Source organism: Magallana gigas, chromosome 3 (assembly GCF_963853765.1).
Source record: "Magallana gigas chromosome 3, xbMagGiga1.1, whole genome shotgun sequence".
NCBI classification, from domain to species: Eukaryota; Metazoa; Mollusca; class Bivalvia; order Ostreida; family Ostreidae; genus Magallana; species Magallana gigas.
The window spans coordinates 19,897,201-19,922,482 of NC_088855.1; the positions used below are offsets into that span (position 1 = coordinate 19,897,201).

The following is a 25,282-nucleotide window of genomic DNA, read 5'->3' on the forward strand; positions in this document are numbered from 1 at the left end:
ATGAAATATGGACAGAGCAAACACTAAATCTTCGTCAAATTTAGATTACATCATTTCTGAGCATTGAATAACGAATGTTTTATACGTTTTAAAAGTTAAATAATATATACTCTTTTCGTTATGGGTATATAAATCATTAACTGGCATTTATACAAACAGAACTATCCATTTCAACCAAGTCGGCATCACGCAGATATCTCGGATTTGTACATATAATATCAAAGTACACGTATTTGCATTCAACTGTGGATATTTTTTTCAAGGTTCGTTCAGAAATTAAAGCTAAATTCATTAATCATTGCAGACACAGAAACTCAACACAATTGACGCTGCATTAATTCCTAGCTATTTGACGCGATTGAAACGCTTCGTCCTTGCACTTGACGCTTTGTTCCTTGCAGCATGACGCTTTTGGAAAAGTCCTCTAACATTACGGTCCTTCCAATATATATCATTGCACTTTCATTGATTCTTCGCATCTTTACCCTATTGGCACACGTCTTCCTTTTTTAACGTGGTTTGTTATTTTGGAATTGTTTGTTTTGATTTTGCCTTTTTAAGTTCATCGTTCCTTGGACATTGTAACTTCGTACCTCTGGTGTTGAGGCTTCCTTTTCTTGCTCTGTGTAGCTTCATTTAAATAAATCTCAAGCGTACGTGGCAAGCTTATTAATATTATTTCATGGACACTTATAGTTTCTTGATCTCTGACCCTTTTGTTTGCTTTTTTGACTTTTCTGTCTTCACTCTAATGTTCCAGGCTCCTTTTTTTTTGCTATACAACCCATCTTTGCTTATTTTTTTAATGTTTGTGTTTTTGACGCGTCGTCCTTTTGAAACTTTTATGCGTCATTCTCTTGTTACATAAAGTTCATGCTTTGTTATTTGCTCTGCAAGTCTTTGTTTCTTGTTCTATAAATATTTGTTCTTTGTGATTTAATTAATTCTTTTTAAATCTGTGTTCTTTATTCTGTAAATCTTTGTTCCTTGTTCTGTAAGTCTTTGTTCCTTGTTCTATAAATCTTTGTTCCTTGTTCTGTAAGTCTTTGTTCCTTGTTCTGTAAATCTTTGTCCCTTGTTCTGTAAATCTCTGTTCTGTAAATCTTTGTTCTGTAAATCTTTGTTCCTTGTTCTGTAAGTCTTTGTTCCTTGTTCTGTAAATCTTTGTCCCTTGTTCTGTAAATCTTTGTTCTGTAAATCTTTGTTCTGTAAATCTTTGTTCCTTGTTCTGTATATCTTTGTCCCTTGTTCTGTAAATCTTTGTTCTGTAAATCTTTGTTCTGTAAATCTTTGTTCCTTGTTCTGTAAATCTTTGTCCCTTGTTCTGTAAATCTTTGTTACTTGTTCTGTAAATCTTTCCTTTGTAAATCTTCGTTCATTGTTCTTTGACGCGTCGTACTCTTGGTATTCCTACGCGTCATTCTTTGCTGTAAATAATTAAACATCAGGTGACTGTTCCATCCTTGCTATTGGACGAGTCGTTTTTTGGGGAGTGTATAACCACATTAATATTACATCAATTATATTTTGGTGAAAGCATGACTTGATGAAATCTAAAAAAAAAATTTATAAATAAAAAATACCGGAATAGAAATAAGGCAGGGATTCTTTGATAAAATCATCTTTTTCGAAGATAAGTTGAAAATTAAGGGGAACGCGTACAGTGAAAGGGAAACTCCGTGCATATGAGGAGTACTTATCAAGGAATTCATCTGAATCTTCTGCCAAATTCACTACCAAGATCGAAAAATCCATGTTATAAAACTGACGATTGTATACTATAATTAAACCTTGATATATAGGCGTAAAAATATCATTAGTTGAACGTGTTTTCCAAGAATTCTGAACACTTTCCTTGCTATTCATGTTATCAAAGATGCTGAAATATCCGGTGTATTAGAAGTTATTTTAGAAAATTATCTTAGTTTTAAGTAAATATCATTTTTAAAAAAAAAATGATATAAGAAATGGCTCAATAACGTGTATGTCTATTTCTTTGAAAATTTTAAGATTTACCAGTTCATGTCTGTTTAGTCTCAATTATTTTTAAAACCTGGTCTCATTTTCATTATCTGAAAAAGTGTTCTTTTCTCTTAAATCGCCAAGTTTTAAGATGTATACAGATTATATATTAAACTAAGCTGCCTATTCGAACATTCGTTATCGGGATATATTCATTTACAGTACGATTTTAACTTTTATAACCCACAATTATGTCAAAGAAATTAAGAAAGAAAGATATTTTCTGACATGTTTTACAGCTTTGTTTAAAATTACTTCTGTATATAAAAAACAGCAAGATTTAGCTAAGTAAATTATTTACCCACAGTGTCATAATTAATGTCCGTTTAGATTTCTAGGACATGAAAATGTTGTGATATATACTTGTACATGAGTCATACAGCTATAAACCATGTCAACCCGTGTCAGCAAAAATATCTACCGCCATGCTACACTTCTCCTTATAAATGTTACCTTAAAAAGGAAGTCTCGTCTTCTTTCGAATTTGTGCATATTAATTTATTCAATTTACAACAATAGCGTAACAAACAACCACAGCTCTTGCAGTAGGGTTTTTAAATTCGTGTTTAATCATTAGACAGTCCTTCCACTAGCTACTTCACTATTTGATGGTCGCGTGGAAGTACATTGCAAGCGATCATCAAATAATAAGGAATTATTATTCGCTATCGGAATACTAAATGGTAACCACTCTTGATGCAATAATGTTAGCCCGTCGCACTCAGGAGGATATATTTTTGGCCGCAATCAATAAACATCCCCCCACCCCCACCCCCCCCCCCCCCCCCCCGAAAAAAAAAAGAAATTAAGAATATGACTTGGCTGTGATATTTGAACAGAAATAGTCTTAGTAAATCACAACCAAAAAGAATATCTATCTTTAATCATAATTTTATCTTCCTGCAATATAGTTGAGGAATGCCATACGGTCATTTTCACAGAAATTTTGGTAAATTCGCACCGCTAATAATTTTCTTATATTCAACTCTTTTTCATCATGATTGGTGACCAATGCATTTTTACATTACTACAGTTATATAGAAGTACCATACGTACACAGTGTACTGTGCACCGTGCTCCTACTGTATAACATTGGCATTTTACCTTTTATTCAGATCGACACGAGTGCAAAGCAAGCAGTCAAATTGATACGAAACTAATATTTGCACCCGATATCACCGTACTAAGGTTGTCTTTGGGGAATTCCAGTAATTTTCATTCCCATGTTGTTCTATTGCTCAGAAAAAAATTTGCTGGCAACTTATTGTTTCTTCTCAAAGCCGGAACTGACACCAGATGGTATAACAGCTAAGGGAGCGTGTTGGGTGACATTTGGTGCATGTGATACAATTATATCGCACTATCTAGTAAACAGTTTTTGTGATTTACATCATGTTATTTTCTTGAGCTTCTGGGTTTTTTATTTTTTATTTTTGAAGTTCCTGTGTCCCAGCATCCAGCCATTCATAACCAGGGCCATTATGCTCTAGGTCAAGAGACAAACAGCGGGCCCGCATTGTTAGTACAGATGGTGATACCCGGTGCTATCACTAAACACTTCCCGTTCCGTACCGGACATTCCTCACCGACAGAGTTCAAGGTTTCAACCGATTGAAGTCCGGGCCAACCTGGCGAGGCTCCAGCTGACCGCCTGTTGTTGTAATGGGGAGTGTGTTTTTGTGTCGGTCTGATAAATATTATTCCCAACAACCCCCCCCCCCCCCCATCAGAAAAGATAAAACAACAAAATACAAATAACCAAACACCAAAGATTTTGTAGAATTGAATAAATGGGGAAAGAAACGATTCAAGTCGTTAAAATGGAATTGTGTACATGTCCATGTTTAGTACACTACTGAGTTTTAGTTTATTAACTCCGGGACTGATTATATAATCTTCTTGTTACCAACAAACGTCAGAACCCAAAAATTCTTGATTCAAATTTTCAGAAACTCGAGGTAAACTTTCATGTACAAGTAGATAATGAAATAATAATAATGAATTCTTAAGATTTGTATTAGCAAATGCGATGTATTTCTTTTCACATAGGCGGGAACAATAAAAGGGCACAGATTTCCTCCATATGTTGTTGGTTTATTAATCAAAACCTGTTAAAGCTTCTGTTTTGTCTGGAATAAAATAATTAGTGGATGCTGCAAATATATAGGGAGGAAAATGCACACAAAATTACCAGGTTCTGCCATAATTGAATGCATCTTACAAGTATATAACTTCAATTTTCTGTCTTTATAAATTTTGCCTTACTACAAAATACATGTATAATGAAAAGAAATACTGATAATTCAATTCTGATTAATGGCAAAATCATGGGTTAAAATCCAATGAAAGTAAATTTACATTACGTCTTACGATACACTGACTATTACTTTCAAACTAAAGCCTCTCCATTGCTCAAGGGCATCTGAAGTATGTCAGTGAAAATTTAAACTACCCCCCCCCCCCCCTCACCCCCAAATCTTTTACCACTAAAAACACCAAATAACTTAAACACATGTCTCTACTTAAATTATCATTCTAAAGCCAATGTTTGCATGTTTTGGGTGGTTTTTGTTTGGTTTAATACTAATATACAAGGAGCAGATTGCATAATCTCAATAATCTGTCAAATTACGACATGGCTCTATCTTGACTGGCATGTCATCACCTTCCTTTCATCTCTGACGAAGAAAACATGCACACACAAAATCAAGATGTTTCAACATTTAATTTTTTTTTCAAGTAAACAAAATCCATGACCCATTAAATGTAGCTAATCATTACAATATGGCTTTGGCTTGAATAAAAAGGCTTGAAAGGTTTCATTTGCGACTTGTGTACCTGTACCACTTGACCTTGACACAGGTGAAGGTCATATTAGTTTCCGACCAATTTACTGACCGATAAACACATAATCCATACAATCCTACACTTAACAACAGTGACATCTTTATCACAAAATTCCTCAGAATGACATTTGGAAGCAATGCTATTTGACAAAAATATAAATCATTTAGGATTTTGTTTTACACAACTTGAGATATAATCAAACTCTAAGCTAACCAAGTGCAAATAGTTCAGGTAAAATAAGAGTATTTAGCATGTGGTGTGCAAACATAACATGAAGGCATTTTAATAATTTATTTGAGCTCTGATAATTTTTTTTTTGAAAAGTATTTGATTTTTCCACAGAAGAAAAAATAAGTGAATTTCATTGTACGATCTGACATTACATGGAATGTACTCATATGATCTGTTCCTAAGCTGTGAATGTAAAAAATACAAATCTACATTTTAAAACATTTACAAACATTAACTTGTGCTATGAACTCATTTGACTAGCTTTAGTGTTCTACAAATCTTGATAAGGCAAGACTCACAAGAAAAAAAAATCTGAATGAAATTGAACATTAATTTCCAAGTTACTGGCAATGACAGAAAAAAAGTTGCTACATAAACAATACTTTTTCCTCAATTCCAAAAACATAAAATCTCACTGATTATGATGAGTTGGTTTTATCTTCAAAGCAGTTTAAAAAGAGTGAAAAAAGAACAACAAAAACCAATGGTACAGCTGTTTTGAAAAAAAAATTTCTGGTCAGTTACATAGCGTAATACAAATAGTCTTTTCTTTTGAAAGAGAAATACAATTTCCCTGCAGTTTCACCATTCAAGATTAAAAATATGCCACTATTTATACACATAAATATCTAAATACACGGTATCTTAGCACTAACCAAATACTTAATCATGGTTTCTCTATATCATTATCCTTTCAATTTTTTTTTGGTCACCTTTTTAAAATTTTTGCTATGTTTTATGTATATGTGTAGTTGTACATTACAAAGAAATGAAGTACACATAAATTAAGTTTACATCAAATTCAATAAGTCTTCAATCATTATTTCATCATTATCATTAAGTATACAACTCTTATCATCAATATTTCACAATAAATACCAAATACAGCATACAATAATGCAATTATGCACACACGAAAAAAAAAATGTAACCCAGAACTTAACAATGTATCTGACTTGTAGCAAACATCTGCACCATTTAACACTGACAACTGTTACTGAGAAATAAAAGTATATAAATATTGCACTATTGCTTCCCATGTGATATGAGACATCAGCGTACAGCTCTCCGAAATAAATGGGAGGTTTCTCTTTCCCCCCGTCTTCTTCTTTATCTATCATAGCCCTGTCACTTATGTCATTAATAATAACAATACTGTAATTAATTATATAAAAAAAATTAATTCTATGCACTATTATTTGTCAAGCATCTATATGGGGGTAAATAAAAAGGGACCATGTTTCATTTTATCATAAATCCAACCTCTCTACCCATTGTGGGATGGAATTTTGTAACCATTCTACGATATACAGCACTTATGTCAAGGGAGATAACAAAGTAAGTAAATTCATTGCAACACAGCTTTTTCAAGCAAATAAATAAATTACATTGTATTCATTATTTCCAAATTTGCTTAATTTACATCAGGAAGACATCAACCTTTTACTACTGAAAAATTTGATGATTTTATTTCCTTTACACAACTACATGTTGTATGTTCGTTTACTTAGATAAAAACTTCTTTACAATGGAAAGGAATTTCTATTTAATCTAGTAACTAATTAAACCAATGAAAAAATATTTTTTGAGTAAATCTTCAGCAGATAATTTGGGTCTCTTTTTTTCTTTTCGTCAAAGACAACATGATTTTCCCCCTCTCATTAGAAAAAAAAAATTCTAACCGATTCACCCAACCTCATATAAAAATAAAGGCTGCAAGCAAAAACCTAGTAAATATAAATAAATACTACAGGGTTTATGACTAACAAAAGTCATTTATACCTAAACAAAACAACCCATTTTTCACAATATATGTATATATATACACATAACGCATGGTCACTTCTTAAATTAAATACTTGTGGAGAGGATTATTTCTTCTTTCTCAATCTGGCTAAGTGTGTATGGGTGGTGCCCCTTTGTATAACACACAAACAAATTTTTTCTATATACATATCATATAATTTACTCTGGGACTTGGTGCAGAAAATTATTATTATTGTCTGAATATCACAACAGATGCATCTTCTACAATTTTGTTTAAACACATATCTGGCAGTCAGAGCCACAGCAATAGGATTTTCCAGTGAAATCCCAACATATGATAACCATTAAAAATCATATGAATATCATATGGACACGCTTATATAATATTCATCCAGGGCATTTTTTAAAGACTTTTCCTTATCATATGGTGCATCACAGAAAACGAAGCAGTTCCGGCACCTGGTCCCCGTGATTTATGTACAGACAGGAAGCAAGTGCCATTGTATATTGTCAATCTGTGTGGTGTTTGATTATTATTCACGATGCTGCGCTGTCGGGACCGTTGGGCTTCGCCTCTGATGTCATTTTCTTGCTCTTCTGTAATCGCTCCAGTTCTGCTGCGGCTTCTCTAGACACGGCAGCTTTGTCTAAAAACAGAAATCATTCAAACGTTTTCTTTATTTATTATATTGAAAATAATATGTCGTAAACCTGTCTATTTTCCAAGCAATTTCCCCTTTATTTAAAGCTTTTTACAGGGAACAAAATATACCCCCAAAATATTTAGCCATTCAGCCAAAAACTACAGCATGAAAGCACAAAATGGTAAAAATAACCTTTTCTGTCATTAAACTTTAAAAAATGTTTGTTGATGATGAATTGTTTCAGCATTTTGACGTGTGAGAAATTCTGAAAGCTTGATTCACTTCACATGCAGTGAGGCTGGACAGGGATTGATAAGGCCTCTTCAAGATTTCCAATGGTTCTGTTGCCCAAAACATATTACACAAAAGGGAATACCAGGTAATTTGCACTAAAATTAGACCCAATAAGTAACATATGGGTATGAAATTTATTTTGAAAATATTTTCCAAAAATTAGGGTTATTAATCCCTGTTTAAGATGATACATGAACTACCTACAAACAGCTTGTGTACCTCTAGCCTTGTACAAGTTCCACATAAATATCTCAGCAAAGAAGAGTTGACTAGTTGTGATTGTCTTTCAGGCACCTTGTAACACCTACCTGTGGTAAATGTGTCTCCACAAATCCTACCTGGTGACTACTTGTACTTGTATATCAGTGAGTGAAGTTTGCAGGGAATTTCATATTAAAAAATATGTCTGTCTTGTGCATGAGGAAAGATGAATGTGTGAAATACAAAAACCCCACCCCAATTTCTCTAAACCCAACATTCAGACATATTACCATTACTTGAAACAAAGCAATTCAATTTTCAGTACTTGGTTAATGCTTTAGTCAAAACTGATGGATTAATTAAAATTTTATAAGTTATCCATAAATTTACCATAAAAATACATCTTTTCAAACTACATGTATTAAATGTCAAAAAATAATCAACACACCTTTATGTCAGATTTTGTAAATAAATTAACACCATTTATGATTTTAAGACGTTATATTCACAAGAACGCATCAGCAAGTAGCAGTTGTATTTGTAGTAACAGCGGCAACAAAGAGCAGTGAAACTCTACAGAAGGTCCTAGAGCAGTCTTCACAGGAAACCAATTCACTAAATAAATGATTATCATATTTATCAAGATTCTATGCAAATTGGACCAAGTAGGAATGCAAATTTGGCCCAACATATTGAAAATGGATAACGAAAAAAGAGCAATTTACATCCATTTCAGACTGCAAAAAAATAACATGTCTAGAATGATATACTTTAAGATTTGAATTACAAATAAAATAGACATAGGTTGAATTTTGAGTTTGAATTTCAAAATACTGAACAATTTCCAGTGAAAACTGCTTGGGTTATTCCAACGACCCACATCTCTATGGTTACCTCTGGATTTTTGCATAACAGGTCTACGAACACTCAAAACATTCCTATCACTTTCCTGCTCCATTGCTGCATGCAAATTTATCCTCCTACCACCTAAACCACGACCAACATGCTTCATTAGAAAGGAATGTATACAGTGCTAGAAAGGGGGGCAAGGGGCAATTCAAGGCTTGGACACATTCGGTAGTTATAATAATAATACAATCAAGTTCTTCACCCTCTCAATTCATATTACACATGTGCAGCTAACATTATAAGATCAGTATAGCCATGACAAATATCATAGGAGGACAGGGTTGGGTTTTTTTCCCATTCCACTTGAATTCTGATAGATGTTTGAAGAGAGAAGGACTAAAGCAGTGTGATTTGTAAGTACGCTAGTTACTGGACTCATACCTGATAAATCCCCTGTAGAGAATAGAAACGGGTTTCAATTGCAAGACAATAACTTAATTGACTCTTAACAATGATATACAATTTCTAATGAGACTTAGCCATGATGTTTTGACATCTAAAATTATCAAATTAACTCCAATCTTTGCCAAGATCATTGGTAACACTTGAAGATTTCCATGGATCTTTTTATAACATTAAGTATTAAACAGCTAAGTAATTTAATGTATAATCAGCTTATTAGAACACCAAGTGAATAAAATTGTGGTGATCAAAGTTTAATAACATATCTTAGGTACATGTAAATAATTTTTTTGTAAATATTATATCAAATTAGATAAAATATCATCTTTATTTATTTATTCAATGGTAATCAGGGGAAATTAAACTGGTAAGTGCTAAGGTACATGTACAATAACATGTAATAGGATAGCAGGGGAGAAGGGACATCACTCTAGATCAGAGTTCAACAGATCCCTTACCTGCTTTTGTAGCCCCTGGTGTCTTTGCAGTGCTTTTGTTCAGTAAACTGTTGAAGAAGTTTGCCAACATGCCCTCACTAGTGGGAGTTCCCTTGCCTGCCTCCATCTACAAATATTGCAATTTAAATCTCAGATATGTTGCCTTTCTGAATCAGTTTTCAATAGTATTTGTCACTCTTTATTCATAAATTTTGAAAATTACTAAGGTTTCTTAACAGGTTTGAAACATATAGAACATCAATCACTATCATGAAAAAAATATCCTTAATGTAAAAATAAATGCTAATAGCAATTGTATTTTTCCAAAGTTGCAGACATCAGGAAAATTTTTCTTCCCATAGTATTCACACAATGCATGTAAAAATCAAAATTCAATTTGCAACTACAATGTATAAGAATTGTACTTGATTAGTTTTGTTCGTTAACCCCTGTTAGTGTTAATTAACCTTCTTATCACCTTCAGTAACAGTCTCCATACACAATCTACATGTTCAGTATCCCCTATATCACTCCAGTGGGTGAAATAATGACTATTCTTTCACCATTTTATATAAACATGCATATAAATCATGTTGTAATATATATATTTGACCCTTATACAAGTAATATAACATGTACAATAATCACATGGAATAGTAACCATGTGAAGTGCTGTAAATATACATGTAAATATACCTTGTGAACTTTAAATTATTTCTTCTATTTCATTTACTAGCTAACTACCGTAATCGAGATACAGTATAATACTAGGTGTTGTTACATGAACTCGGTTCTGTTCTATATAAAATACATAAATCTAGCATACATGTATATTTATATATTTAAAGTGAAAAGAAGTGAAAAAAAAATTCCTAAAAAATGCTTACTATCCCCCACAAATTACCTTGTTTAAAAACTTTTAATTGTTGTTTTAATTTGTTAGAATCTACTTGTTTTTTTTTATTTTTTCAGATTTAAAGCCTGTTAGGTTTGGCACAATAAGTGTTGTAGTTGTGCTACATTAAGATTCCAAGTATGGGTACTGGGTATTCAGGTATCAAAATGAAATACACCAATTACATCTAGATGGGGTTGAGTTCAGTTAAAAATGTGTCTTTGTCATGAGACTTCATATATGAAGTACACAGGGGTATGAAAAATTTTAAGTATATGAAGAACACCCTAAGAGAATCTCTTATCAAAGCATATTCCTGTGCCAGTACACACAAGGTACAATAAAACGATAGCAAATTTCTCACATAGAAATCAAAAGAATACATTCATCTCTACTACAAGTATTCAAGAGTTAACACATGCAACAGTTTAGCACAGGAATTTATTTCATGTTCAATGGTTGTTTGATTTTGTTTTCAGGCAATACAATCAGTTACAGATCTATTCAAAAATGCACATCCAAATTTAACGGACCAATGTACGGTAAACAGAATTTGAAAAGCATAGAAAACCTAAAATTTTCAGCAATCTAACAGCTATCATTCCAGGCCATGTCACAGTTCATTAAAGACAAGACAACTTCTACATTCATTAATTAACAGTAATGGCGAAAAAAAAAGAGGGAACCACAGTCAAAACTCAGAATATTGCAAAGCCCAAAATTATGGTCACATTTCAAATTCAATCCAATTAAAAATGTCATCTCAAAGCAATTAACATTCAATCATACATTTGTTGGTAAAAATGTTTCAAAGAACTTGTATTAACTGATATCAAAGAGATTGAATAAAAAAGACTTGTATAATAAAATGAGTACATTGTTTCTGCTGAAAATATAAGCTGATAACTGAGTGCATTAAGAGTTTACATGTCAACCTATGGAAACTTACCAGCCTCTACAAACATAAACGAAAAAAGAACACAAAATAAATCAATCAGATATATACAAGTGATCAACAGTAACAATCTATGCATATATAAGTAACACAAACGTTATGTGGGACATACATCAAATATTACACAAACTACAGTTGTTCATGAGGAAACGAATTTACAGGAGGGGCACTTAAGACCAAAAATAAAATGATTTTATTAAAATAAAATGATCTCAAGAAAGGTTCATGTTAAACCTCTCAGATTATGGAAATCAGTAAGTCATGAATAGACTTAAAATGTTTAACTAGAGCAAAGTGAAGTTCATTTACAGCAAAACTTGGTTATAACGAAGTCACTGGGACCTAAGAAATAACTTCGTTATATCCGTAATTCGTTATAACCGTATAAGAAATTCATTAAATTTACTAAGCTGGGGATCCAAGATGACTTCGCTATATCCGTGAATTCACAATATCCGTGTTCGTACTAAACGAGTTTTACTGTACCAGTAAATTGTTATTTTATTTTACTTGGCCTCCATAAAATGACCAAAGGTCAGTTATGGCTGATCAAGGATAAATCAACCTTTGTCTTACAAGTTTTTGATGTTTGTATATATGTTTTAAATTGTCAAAGGTTGCTAAGACAGACAAGGTGATTTCTATTCTAACTCTCTCTCAATTTGTTCATAAAGTGAAAAACAGCATTGCCTAAAGTGAATACTATTCTTCCGCTATTTATCTATATACATGTAAAAACATGCCAGTGATATCAGCATGCTTAGAAGTGACTCGAGTTGAAATAATTGTTTAGGTCAAAACCAATATCTCCCATTAGGTCTTAGATCCTATCACTTTTATCTTTAACATTTCAAACTTTAATTTTTTATGCAATTGCACTAAAAATTCATACCACCAATGTGACACAGCAGTTTTCTCAGTGAAAAAGAATCTTACTTTAATACATTTAAGTGTATGTGTTTGCATCAAAGAGCATGCATTTCTTATTAGTACACAGAAAACTCTGATCTCATTCTGTCATTTGAAACGCAAGCTTAGATTATGAAATAAAACTTAAAATTGAAACCCAAGAAGAATGCATTTTCGGACATGAACACACTGTTGACATATTGAGTGGGACATAGGTGGTTACCTTCTTTGGAGAGCTGCTGACTGGAGTGACCGTGTTAGTGGTGGCCTGGGTTCGCGGGGGCGTGGTTCTGGGTGGAGCACCCGCCGGCTGCCGCGCAGGAGAGTCCTGTAACATATGCAGGGAACATTGCCGCAGGATTCACATACATGTACGAGTTTGGATCGTGTGTTAATCATAGGATCAGTCCCATTTGTATTAAATCTTAAAATGGGCATCATTGTGGCAAATTTTTATCATATTTATAAATATCATATGTAAATCTTAGAAAGGACACCACTTTCAAAAATCTAAATCATAAGCATAATACAAATTTTTAAAACTAATTATGAATTAAATGAAGCAAAGTTGAAAAGTTATTTCAATTACAAAAATTATTACAAAGCAAGCTTTATGAATAGGATTTGATAAAATGTTAGCAAAAGACCGAAGAATAACTTTTATTATGCAAAAGGCGCAAATGCTGTGATATTTCACAAATATTCAATTTCAAGTCCTTACCCCAGCTGGTGCAGGCTGTTTATTCAGAATGCTCTGTTGTTTCATCAGGAAAACTTGTTCATCTTCAGCAACCACTTCAGCATCCCTTTGTACAGGCTGAAATTCAAACCTCATACAATATAGTTCATCAATCAAATTACATCACTTTTAATTAACTTTATCTCATTCATGTATATTTTCTAACCTTCCTGGTAATTGGTTTTGTGATGACGTCTTCGTAGCAGTCATCTGCTTTCATGGTATTTAAATTTTCATACAATATACTAATTTTCTTATCATTATCCCAACCAGCTGGGCTGAAAAAGATTATAGATCATGTGGAAATGTAATTTTCATCAAATCTTGCTCTGTAGACTAGAGTATCCCGAAGTTTACTTGATTAAAATTGTCATGAAAAAAAAAAATGCTATTTCTGTAAAATTACGTCATGCAAAGTAATCTTAAGGTCAGAAGACATGTTCCTCAATTTCATATAACTTTCCCCATTTTTACTGCGACTTTTTAGATAAACAAATTACAAAATTTTTCTCCAGTCGTAGAAGAGCCCAGAAAGGGTTGATTGCCCGGATTATTTTTATTGGAACTCTTTATTACGAGGAAATACAAAAATGGTGATTAAGGAACGTATAGTCTGGCCTTAAGTTGAATGCATTTGAAGCATGATAGTACTTCTTTTGGAAAATATTTTTTCACCGCAATTTTTTTTTTACAAGAGTGTACATACACAAGATGAACCAAAAACTGATAAAAAGAATTAACTTACACAAAGACACAGTCCTTCTCCACTACGTAAGCTGGTGACGAAAACGGGAAGCCATAAATTCTGTGCACTAGATATTTATATAATAAATCACAGTTCTTCTCTTCTTTGACAGAAGTATAAACTAAAGATGCACCAACTATAGAAATTAAGTTAAGGAACGATTATGAGAGATGTTTTCAAATATACCATATCATTATAGCATTGAAATTATCACAAAGTAATGAAAAGGTACAGCAAAAGATCTATTAAATGCTTCAATTAGATTTAATGTAATATGGATTTTGTCCTTGCAACAAATTTATTAAAAATTTTCTTTAGTTGCAATGAAAATAACTATATTTTTGGGGGAAAAGATACAGTGCAAACAAAATTTCCTAATGTGTTGCTGTATGAAATCAAAGTGTTCTTCTTTAAAGTCATGCTGTTTTTCTAGGGTTGAGATTGCATCACTCTGAAATGGGAAAAAATTAACAAACAATTATACAAAAAATCTTGAATTGCAATGACAATACGACCTGTTTTAGCACAAGAATTGTTATCAACCTTACTCAATCAAAATAATTTGTAAAATTACTATCTAAAATCTGTTTAATCAAATAATAAATACTGCATACACACTTTCATTTATCTGTTTAAATTGGAGCATACAAGTATATGGATCATGTAGCATAATTATTTTAACTCTATTACTTTTAACTCTACAATCAAAACAATATTTCCACTTTTTCTATATTTTTTTTTTTGCATTTGAGAACTTTTTTAGCAAGAAATCCAAAATGATTAAAATTCTTCCCTAACTACTATAAGAAATTTTTACATTCTTAAGCATTAAAACTTAAACTCCTTCTGACCTTGGTTATTACTACTACTATAGGTATTCCTAGATTCTGTGATAGGGTGTCCTCTCCCAGAGGGAGCAGCACCTTGTCCTCCTCCGTGGTGCTTGCTGTCGGGTGGAGGGGGTTCACGTCCCGCCTGTGGGAGGGGACCTGGCTCCCTGAGCTGTTCTCATCAGGCTCTGTGTACTCTTGGAAAAATCTGACCACTGAAAAGTCGAGTCATTCAGATACAGAAAATGTGTTAACTAAGGAATCTTATTGTGCACATCACTTATTACTCCAATACTTTATTTACTTTTGGGTAGTCTAACTGCTTAGCTCAGTTTGTCAGACAGTTAAAGCATTAGAACAAGTCTGTTGAAGTAAATTTTCTTTACTCTTATAGGTATTTTATGAACATAATAACTAACAAAACTTTTATCAATTTCGAAAAAAAAAATTAATTTAAAAACGCTGAAAATATCTGAAATATGATGTACAATCATCCATATCAATATTCAAGTATTTAAAACCATTACATTTTCAGATCTACTAGCATTCGCTTTCAATTTCAAAATGAATGAGTCACACAGGAAATACATTTATACAGGATGAAATAGTCCCCATTTTTTTTAAAGATAACAACTGAAAATTCCAGACAATAATATTTGATTTCCTTCCTGAATAAAAATGAATAGATAACTGAGAGCAATCAAGCTTACGGCTGTCTTCATATTCTCTGCGTTCCTCCGGCTTTAATTTTAGTCTGTCTATATGCTCTCGTAGATACGACGCCCATTTGTTGAGAGACTCCATAATAGACCAAGGATTGGCCATGGATGCCACAAGCAGGACTAGAATGTTTTCAAAGTTTTCCTCTGTGATGGCGAACTTCAGTAGGCCAGTGTGACTGGGGTCCCCATCCAAAACCCAAACTCCAGCATGCGTTTGGTCTGAAAGGCAATTTTTTCAATTACATGTACATTGTAGTTGATCAATACCAATAATAAATAAGCTAATAACATGAAAACATCCATTTTCAATATCTAAGGACGACGGACCCAATTCCGTTTGCGCAGATATATCGTGCAGCTAAAAGGAGTAATTGTTACGAACATCGATATCTCAATGTTATGTCACAATCAGTAAAAGTCAATGAAAAATTACTTATGATGCAATATATAGCTGTTCAATGTCATCAATACACACTTTATGTAGCCAAAGTAGTGGCTGACCTTGCTATAATTTAACATGCTAAAATATGCTTTTCAACATTATTTAACATGCACAAATATCTTTAAGGGATGTCAAGTACTGTGGTGAGTTTTATATTAGTTCAAGTTAATTATAACCATCTACATAGGTTAGTTTACAGAATTTGAGCCAGTGAACAAATCATTTTCATTTTGATCCCCTTTAATACTCGTATAGAAAAGAAGTGAATTGGGTCCGTCGTCCTTAGTACTAGTAAACATTTGGTGCACTGGCAATGTATCAAGGAAAATAGATTTTGTTGGGAAATGATTAGATTAGTATTCAGTTCCAATATATGCTGAATGCAGACTCTTTACATGCGCGGATCCAGAAATTTGTTCCAGGAGGGATTAGACAGTTATTTGAGTTTGCCAGGGAGGTAAGAGGCATATTTTTGGTAATTCTATAAAGTTTAAAGAAATTTCAATTTTGCAAGGCGGGTCTGAACCCCACCCAGCTGCATATGCTCCACTCACCATCTCTGTAGTCGTCCTTGACATCAATGTAGTAGTACTCCAAACCAGACCCCTTTCTTGGCTCCTCTACTCCCTGCAGCCGAGCCACTAGTGTAGTCTTTCCACTTTCATTGTCACCTAATTAAATTTTGTGAACAATGTGTTAAGCTGAAGTTTCATTTGAAATAACTTGATGAACTATTATAGATGTTATCTGTTCAAAGGAGAAATTGAGCAAACACTATACATATAATCCAAATTTACCCAGCACTAATACTGATTTTGTTGATGGCAAATTTGTAGCTGAACTTGACTGAACTTCTCCCAAGATGGTGGCCCTGCAATATCAAAGAATATGAACTGTTTAATAACTAAAAAAAACCTACTTTATAAATCAATACAAATCTATGCAAAAAGGTGCCTGTATTTTCAGTTGTTTATTCAATGCTAGTGAAAACATTACAAAATGGTTTTCTAAATGGGCTTTTGGAGATTTATTGCGCATTTTATTGACTCAAAAGAAAAAAAGCCATGCAGAATGACATTTAAATCTTGTTGCATCACTACTGACAAAATGAGGGCAAAGCAATTCACTGTTACTGTGAAAAGTCAGTAGAGTAAGACTCGATCTCTACATATCTAAAATTCAGAGAGACAGCAGTTTCAGGTCTTAATGCTTGTCAGAGCAATCTTTAATAAATTATGAAAAAATCAATGCAACAAGTCCTAAGCAATATTGTTTTCAAGAATTGACATTTTGTACCATCTAATTATTCAGAATAATTTAATTAATTTCATCTTGTTTCCCATTTGATATCAGATCTGGTCAGATTTTAATGACAATTAAATGTATTCTTTATATCAATCTGCAATCAAAAACTAGTTAATCAAATAATATTTCAGCTGTTTTATTACACAAGAAAAAGTAAAGTACTCTCATTTACTTAGTCAAGTTGCATCAAATCATTGTCTTTATGTTAATAAACTGTTTCATCGATATTCAACAGACAGGTCAAATGAATTTATTTGTTAGGCTGAGACAGCTGTTTTTCCAAATTCACAACAAAGCATAGCTTAAAATGAAATTTTGGGAACATATCGATAATAAATTGGTGATGTATCTATAACCATTTTCCTAAGCGCCAAAAAAGCAAAGAAAGAAAATAACAATGTGTATTGTTGAGGAAACTCGAACTAGGATAATCATTAAGATAAAAAGATGATTGCAAGTTAATCGGTATTGTGTCATAAGGTAAAATATACAATTTTAAATCTATTCTAAGGAAATAAACAATCAATTTATTTGAAATAAAAACAATAATTTTTCCTCGATAAATTATGATGAGCTGTAGATGAGATGCGACACCTGAATTTCAAAAGTACAAAGCAGGCGATAACAGTGAAGAACTGATTTTGCAAATATCTATTAGCAAGACGATAGATCTAAGTAAATACCAGAGAGTTTGGCTCTCATTTTCATCGTCATCTGCTAATGTTGAGCCCATCCTCTCATCTTTTTCGCCAATCGGCGCCATCTTGGATCGAAAAATTCCCCGTATGACAGACGGAATGCGCACGCGCTTTTGTGCTGAAAAATGTGGCAGACAGATGAATCATTTTGTTGTGATGTCATTTTTTGTTTGCCTTGACCTGACCCTGACGTGATGCAGATTGCACGATAATTTAAAAATCTTGATTTTATCAAAGGCTTAGGTAGATAAAATTACAACGATTTGCATTGAGCAATCGGTGTGATAAATTATTTTCCACGTGTGTCTAAAGATTGTCTGCTAAGTTTTTTGTTTACATTTTGCACTACCGGTTTTGTAACAGCTAGAAATAGCAGAACTTTGTGTACATTGACTCAAAATATCGACGTTAAGCATACCACTTGTGTGTCTTATTAGAGGATGATTTAACATGTAACATGGACAAAATATACCAAATAATTGAGAAGAACAATATTGTAAAACTTCAAGCCATTTTAGAAGAAGAAAGAGGGACAGACAATGTAAGTGATGGATGGACTCCTTTGACCTATGCCTGTGAGAGAGGAAGAGAAGAGATTGTTGACATATTAATCGAGGACATTAAACAAAATGTAAGGTTTGACAATATGTATAAAGTTTAATTTATATGGATTGAATTAATTATCTGATTAAAGTTACATGTGTAGTAGGAAAGGAGGAATGAGTATATAAATACAATGAAAACATATGACTGGACCAGGAATCGAAACCAGGACCCCTGCAACTCTAGTCAGGAGCTCTACCACTGAGCTACCCAGGCAGACATCCACAGTCCATATAGCCCCAACTACTACATTCCTCCCTCCTTAAATAGTCTTCAACCCCGAAAACCCAACACAAGTTCACCTTGTCAGGACTTATATATTACATGTATATTTATATGCCTGAACAAGGAAGGCCACGGCACCATCTGTAGTAGGAAAGGAGGAATGAGTATATAAATACAATGAAAACATATGGCTGGACCGGAAATCGAACCTGGGACCCCTGCAATTCTAGTCAGGAGCTCTACCACTGAGCTACATAGGCCGATATCCACGGTCCATATAGCCCCAACTACTACATATGTATAAATTTAGGATATCATATACCATAGTACCCATCCTGCACATCATTTACCTTGTAATTGTTTTCTTTTGACAGGAACAAACTGAGAAAACAAGAAAGATCAAGTTGAAAAATCACATTCACACGTGCACAAGTCTAGATGACCACAATCTGAATGGAGAGACACCCCTGACATGTGCAGCAAGAGCAGGCCATGTCAAGATATGTGAGCTGTTATTGGATGAAGGAGCCTTCATCAATCAGACCACACAATATGTTAACCAGACTCCGCTACATGTTGCCATAGAGCACGGGAACACAGATGTAGTGGAGTACCTCATCAGCCAGGGAGCTGATGTTCAGATTGCAGACAATGTAAACATTTCACCCCTGTACACTGCCATAAAGGGAGGTAACTCATACATAGTGCATTTGCTTATTGATACAGGGTGTGATGTGAATTTAGGTAGCCAGGACCATGCTCCTATATTCTTGGCTGCTAGACTCGGCTTGTTAGCAATAACACAGGTAAATATCTTAGTTGTCCTGAATGGAACCTATATATAGTGTACATCATAATTATTATGAACCTTTGATACTGTTGTTACATTAGGCTGCATTGATCAGTAATATTGTAGTGATTCCTTGTACTTATATTCTGTATGTTCATGTAGATGCTGTGTGAAGCAGGTTGCAACAAAGATTTTGCAAATAAGTATGGTGTAACTCCAATTGCAGAAGCTGTGCAGAAAGGTTGGTTTTGTTTTATTATTTAAATACATTTTGTAAATTAAAACAACTTTTGATTTATTTACCATTTTTATATGAATTGTGGAATTAAATGTACCGGTATGTGTGAGTGTGTCAAATCGGTGATTATTTCTTTTCTTTTTTTCTGAAGATCATATTGACATTGTGGAATATTTGATTCAGCATGGATGTGATGTGAACAAGACAGATATCAACAATGTCAGTGCCTTACACATTGCTTGTCAGAAAGGAAACTATGATGCTGTCCGACTCCTGTTGAATGGTGATTTTTAAAAATCAATATTATATTGGTTACCGATAAAATTAAAACACTTTCCTGGCACTTCTATCCACAGCAAAAATTGATGAAATGGAATCAAGGATAATTAATGAAATATAAAAGATTCTAACTATAATTTTATTGTTATTTTCTACTCTCTGAAAGATAGAAATTGTTCATTTCTAAAAATAAGAAAAGTTTCTGCATCATACTGATGTTTATTTTAATTGATCTACAAAACTTAACAGATGAATCGATGGTTATTCTTTGACTAATATTGAAAAAATAAACAATTTAGCATTAAGCAATCATTTGTTTTGTTCCAAAGTTATCATAACAAGCTTTAAGATATCAAATTGTTGTTTTACAGGTCGAGCAAATCCAATACTGAAGAACTCCAGTGGTCAGACGGCCTTCCAGTTAGCTATAGAAAACAACAGATATGAAGTGGTGGAATACCTGATGAATCTGGGGGCTGATATCTTGTCTCAACCTTTTGCTAATAAAAGGTGCATACATATACATGTATAAGATGTTTTAATTCTTTTTCGATCAGTAAAATTTTAGTGGTTAAGAAGGGGGCTTCGTCATTTTGCTCCCTCCACCCCCTTCTTTTTCACTAAAATTTTACTTACCGGTAATATGATCTTACTATTACAAATGTGTATCTAGAGTCAAGTCTGTGACATTTTAAGAACTTGGAATAAGATTTGAATTTAAAATGGAAAAAAATTTCCTTTATGTTTTGGATTGTAATAAACTTTTAATTTGCATGTATATGGGATAAAATGATTTAAGAATCATCAAATTGCGAACTTTTTGTGTAATCTTATCTTGAATTACAGAATTTTATTCAACAATTCCATGTATGGTAATCATAATAATCAAGTTTTGCCAAGATTTGCTTTTCATTATCATCATAGAAAGTATACCAGGTACATATAAAAAAAGAGAGAAAAACTTTTGTAATCCTTTATAATACATGTGCAATTGACATAATATAAGTTTTTGAAGTATACACACATATTCAAATGTGTACAGTTATAGTATTTTATGAGGCTCAGCACATAGTCGGTTAATTAACCGTCATTTTTCATCTTCTTTTTTTAAGTTAAAACTTGGAATTCTTGCTCTGTTATAAAAAAATAATATAATCCATGCTTGTTAGGGCAAAAGATTAATACATATGAATTATTGAAAATGTATTCAGAAACTACCAGTAAAGTTATATTGTTTTGTAGGTAGAGAGGCATGTACATTTATATTATTTTATGTATTCAAGACTTTTCCATCATTTTAATTCTGATGTACATGATATAGTCAACAAAAGTGTCTGTATGACATGGTAAATGGAACAGCCTAGACTTATTTTAACAACACCATGGACTTTAGATGTGTTCAATTTACTTAGACCTGTCTATTTCTTTGTTAGCAATTCAGTCATTAGTTAATAGAGATGAAAACCATTTGTTTTACTTTTTGCTGAATTAGCTTTCATAATCTGTATACCAGCTAGTATATTAAATGAGACAAGCATCAATTTCAATTTGTTTCAAAGCATAACTTAGATACATGTAATTACACTATACTGAAAGTCCATGATCTTGTTGAAATAGCTCTATACATGTATGAAATCTAGTATCTTTAAAATATCAAATCCACCATTTTGCTCCAATTTTTTTCATAACTATTGATGTCATTTTCAGAATGTCTCTATAAAAAAAATCTGTGAATTAATGTCATAGTCTTTTTTCTTCAGCTTGGGCAGCATAGCTAAAGTGTTTGACCGTGGTCATGTCCAGACAGCTGAGGTCTTACTGAGAGGGTGTCCCAAATTACCCCTTCCCCACTACCCAGGGGTCACCGACATGTTCTGGTAGGTAGTGAGGAATCATATAAACTTATGGGGTAGCACTTTTTGTGGATTTCTTGTGTACCCTTCAGCTACAAGTTAACATTTCTAACACTAACATATTCTTAATTCATTATATGTACAGTGTTTATATACGAGCAAGTCAAAGGAAACCGTTAAAAAATTTACACTCCATGAAAATTAGCTCCTTGAACATTTATGATTCCACTGTAGTTCATGTAAAATGTGTACATTGATTGTGTTATCATTTTTTTTATGCTTAATGTGATATTAATGTAGAGAAGTCGCTTGAAGATTGATTAGTTTTTCTGCAAGAGTTAATAAGGCATGATAATTCCCCATGGCAGTAGTATAATAGTGTGTGTATCAAAATTCATGGATCAACCTTTATTATGAGTCAAATAATGTTCAAAGTATGTTAACAAATCCATAAATAATTACTCTGTAAAAAATCATTATTAAATGTTCCTTTATTTATTTCAGCAACAACATGGAGCTGATGAAGATGTTATTTCTGTCTGGCATCCAGACGATTCCCGGTGTTCTTATCGTCCCCCGACTTCATCCTCAGCATGTCAACCAGAAGGAGATCTCTGATTGGCTGGAGAACTTTCACAAAAACCCGCTCTCTCTACAGTCACTGTGTCGCATTCGAGTACGAAGGTGCCTTGGAAATACACTGTTTCTGAAAGTTCAGTCTCTGCCCATTCCGCCCTATCTGAAAGAATTCATAGCATTAAAGCACCTGTGATAAATAATACAAGCATCGTATGCAATGTGATCAATGCAAGTACAATGTATTGTTAGTGGTCAAAGACAGAATTTTTATTTTGTTGGAACATGTACTATATTTTTTAAACAAGAGTCTTTTTACGAGTCTACCGGTAAATACCAGTAGTAAGTAGGATTGGATATGATATCTGCAGAGATAATTTTATTAATGATAGAGTGTAAGTATTTGAACATGAACTTAATTGGTATAATGTGTAAGTTACTTGTATGTACTGTAACAAGTAATGTGTATGTACTGTAACAACAAAGTTACCTGTATGTACTGTAACTAGAACGATTCTGTATTCTGTGTTCGCTATCACTTCTTTCTAGTCACTATTAGAAAGGGAAACACATTTCTTACTGTGTGGAATTTTCTTTGCAATATGCAAAGATTGTGATTAATCATTAAAGGATTTCTTTGCTACATTCCACACTCAGACATTAATTGTCAGTGTTATTGTGTTATAACTGATACATAAACAATTGTATATTCTACTGTTTATGTACCCTTTTCTTCACAAATGCAATAGAATGACTTAATTAATATTTGCTTTATGTATTTCTTTTAAATATTGTTAATTAAAAGTGAAATTTTATGTATCAATGATTTGTTTAAGCTCATTTAAATTGTTATTGTCTCTTTTAAACCACAAAATGTAGGTCTAGTTGCCGGTAATCTTGTCTTTCTAGTCATACTTGTTTGTTAAAACTTTTTATCTCTTTGTGTGATTAAACATATGACCCATCCTTATAATTTGTTAGGGCAGAGTAGTTTAGCATGTTTAGACCAATCCAATGATGACCAATGTACATTGTAATCATGTTTTTACAATATGCTTTGTTTTGCATACATTTTCTTTTGCTTATATTTTGTATTTGATTGCAGTGTCACAAAAGTACATGATAATGTACATTTTAGTCAAGGATTGTTGTGCATAAAAAATAAAAACTAATCTCAAATTAAGCTTGTTTACTTTGGCTACAGATTAAGAGAACCAAACTTCACTCGGTGCTTTAAGATTTTGTAAGCAATGGAGTGTCGATTTTAAAACTTCAGGATTTAAGTTGATTAGAATTAATCACTTGATCACTAACATTGGTCATAATGTACATTTTATGAGATATGATAAAGAACCAGAATATGTTACTGCAGTTTGTCAGATAATAAAGAGATATATTTTTAAACAACGTTGATGGAATATATGGCATTAATTGAAAAAAGCTTTTTATTTTTAACATAAATTCTCGGACCTAGAACAACTTTTAATTGAATTCAGAAAAATTTCTTCTTTTTTGCAAAGTTATACATAACCATATCCAAAGACCCCCTTTTTTTGGCTTGTCAAGTTTTTTGATAAGTCTAGACCCTTCCCCCCCCCCCCCCCCCCACGTTCAATTTACTTCCGACGCCACTGATGATTTAATGTATTGTGTCATACTACTACAGTATCCACTATTTTTAAAAATAAAATCATTAACTATGATTTTCATATAATGTGATAAAGTTGGTCTCATAAAAGTGATGCCTATTCTCGGTAATCTCTGGTTGCTTTACTTGTATCCTTCTGAAAAAAAAACAATGAAGTAAAAATTAATTTAATTAGCTATGATTATTCATAGGTAGTTTATGAAAGTACCTGCCAAGAAATAAGCTGTGGACAAATCGTATCTTGATTTGACAAAGGGGCTTTTGTTCACAATTCGTTTGGTTAAGAGTTAGTCTTTTTGAAAAGTCTCATTCTGGGTAAAAAAAAAACCAGAAACAAAAACAAAAAACACAATTCAAACCATCAATACGGTCAAACTCTCACATGAGTATTATGATCACTTTTTGTCCGTCGCCTGTCTGTCTAACTGTAAACTTTTTACATTTTCGAATTTTTCTCCAGAACCACTGGGCCGATTTCTACCAAACTTGGCATCCGTAGGTTAATGGGATTTAGTTTGTTAAAATAAAGGACCACATCCTCTGGCCCAAAATGCTACAATTTGATCATTTATTGTGTCTTATATGTCTGGTGCTTTCTTCTGAAAATGTGCAAAAAAGTCTTATCATCACCAATTAAAAAAACTAAGCAAAATGCTTTTAAAATTAAGTCCATTCTTAATCAAAGTACTGAAGAACTGACGGGAGTTGATTTTGTGGATGTGTATTTATTTTAAAATCAATGTTATGTTATTTTGCATGACAAGTACATGTAGTTTTTTCTAATTTGAATTACGCACATTTTTATAATATGAATTTTTGGACTTTTTCGACAAGAATGTCGAGAAACCCCCATATGAATCATGTTAAATAATAGATATAATTAATTAAATCAAACTATGTATCAGTAATAGAAATATTTCTCGAAAATTGTATGGATCGAAGCAATATTAAACTCTAGTCTCGTTCAACCAAACGCTCGGCTGACACCGTAAATCTCCGACAAGGATTTACGGAGACAGTCCAGTGTCGAGTTGAACGAGACTATGTTGAACTCTGGCGTGGGAATACATACGACT

General features: G+C 32.9%; 2 protein-coding genes across 6 annotated transcripts; one reads left to right on the forward strand and one right to left on the reverse strand.

Annotated features, from left to right (window-relative positions):
* Nucleotides 1-4,728: 4,728 nt before the first annotated feature.
* Nucleotides 4,729-18,130, reverse strand: LOC105338620 (cytoplasmic dynein 1 light intermediate chain 2). 5 transcript variants are annotated; one of them, XM_011443819.4, is made up of 14 exons: nucleotides 17,980-18,130; nucleotides 16,789-16,862; nucleotides 16,546-16,662; nucleotides 15,538-15,768; nucleotides 14,849-15,042; nucleotides 14,355-14,448; nucleotides 13,998-14,133; nucleotides 13,419-13,530; nucleotides 13,235-13,330; nucleotides 12,737-12,841; nucleotides 9,776-9,881; nucleotides 9,297-9,308; nucleotides 8,901-8,993; nucleotides 4,729-7,514 (listed from the first exon to the last, which is right to left on the reverse strand). In XM_011443819.4, the coding sequence occupies exons 1-14, from the start codon at nucleotides 18,057-18,059 to the stop codon at nucleotides 7,405-7,407; spliced, it is 1,560 nt and encodes a 519-aa protein (XP_011442121.3). In that variant the 5' UTR covers nucleotides 18,060-18,130; the 3' UTR covers nucleotides 4,729-7,404. The 5 variants fall into 5 exon arrangements, with proteins under 5 accessions (XP_011442121.3, XP_034336996.2, XP_034336997.2 ...); XM_034481105.2 differs by lacking the exon at nucleotides 9,297-9,308; XM_034481106.2 differs by lacking the exon at nucleotides 8,901-8,993.
* Nucleotides 18,101-23,737, forward strand: LOC105338619 (ankyrin-3). Its single transcript, XM_011443817.4, has 7 exons — nucleotides 18,101-18,625; nucleotides 19,197-19,628; nucleotides 19,775-19,853; nucleotides 20,002-20,133; nucleotides 20,501-20,639; nucleotides 21,890-22,006; nucleotides 22,487-23,737. The coding sequence occupies exons 1-7, from the start codon at nucleotides 18,452-18,454 to the stop codon at nucleotides 22,752-22,754; spliced, it is 1,341 nt and encodes a 446-aa protein (XP_011442119.3). The 5' UTR covers nucleotides 18,101-18,451; the 3' UTR covers nucleotides 22,755-23,737.
* Nucleotides 23,738-25,282: the final 1,545 nt, after the last annotated feature.

Excerpts from the sequence above, each read along its gene's own strand:
- LOC105338620 (XM_011443819.4), bottom strand. The coding sequence starts at position 18,059 with ATGGCGCCGATTGGCGAAAAAGATGAGAGGATGGGCTCAACATTAGCA. Across the intron at positions 9,882-12,736 it reads TCAGCAGCTCTCCAAAGAAG|ATGGAGGCAGGCAAGGGAAC; the intron begins GTAACCACCTAT and ends CAATATTTGTAG. Across the intron at positions 7,515-8,900 it reads TGTTATGCAAAAATCCAGAG|ACAAAGCTGCCGTGTCTAGA; the intron begins GTAACCATAGAG and ends TTCTGTTTTTAG.
- LOC105338619 (XM_011443817.4), top strand. The coding sequence starts at position 18,452 with ATGGACAAAATATACCAAATAATTGAGAAGAACAATATTGTAAAACTT. Across the intron at positions 18,626-19,196 it reads TCGAGGACATTAAACAAAAT|GAACAAACTGAGAAAACAAG; the intron begins GTAAGGTTTGAC and ends TTCTTTTGACAG. Across the intron at positions 19,629-19,774 it reads GCTTGTTAGCAATAACACAG|ATGCTGTGTGAAGCAGGTTG; the intron begins GTAAATATCTTA and ends ATGTTCATGTAG.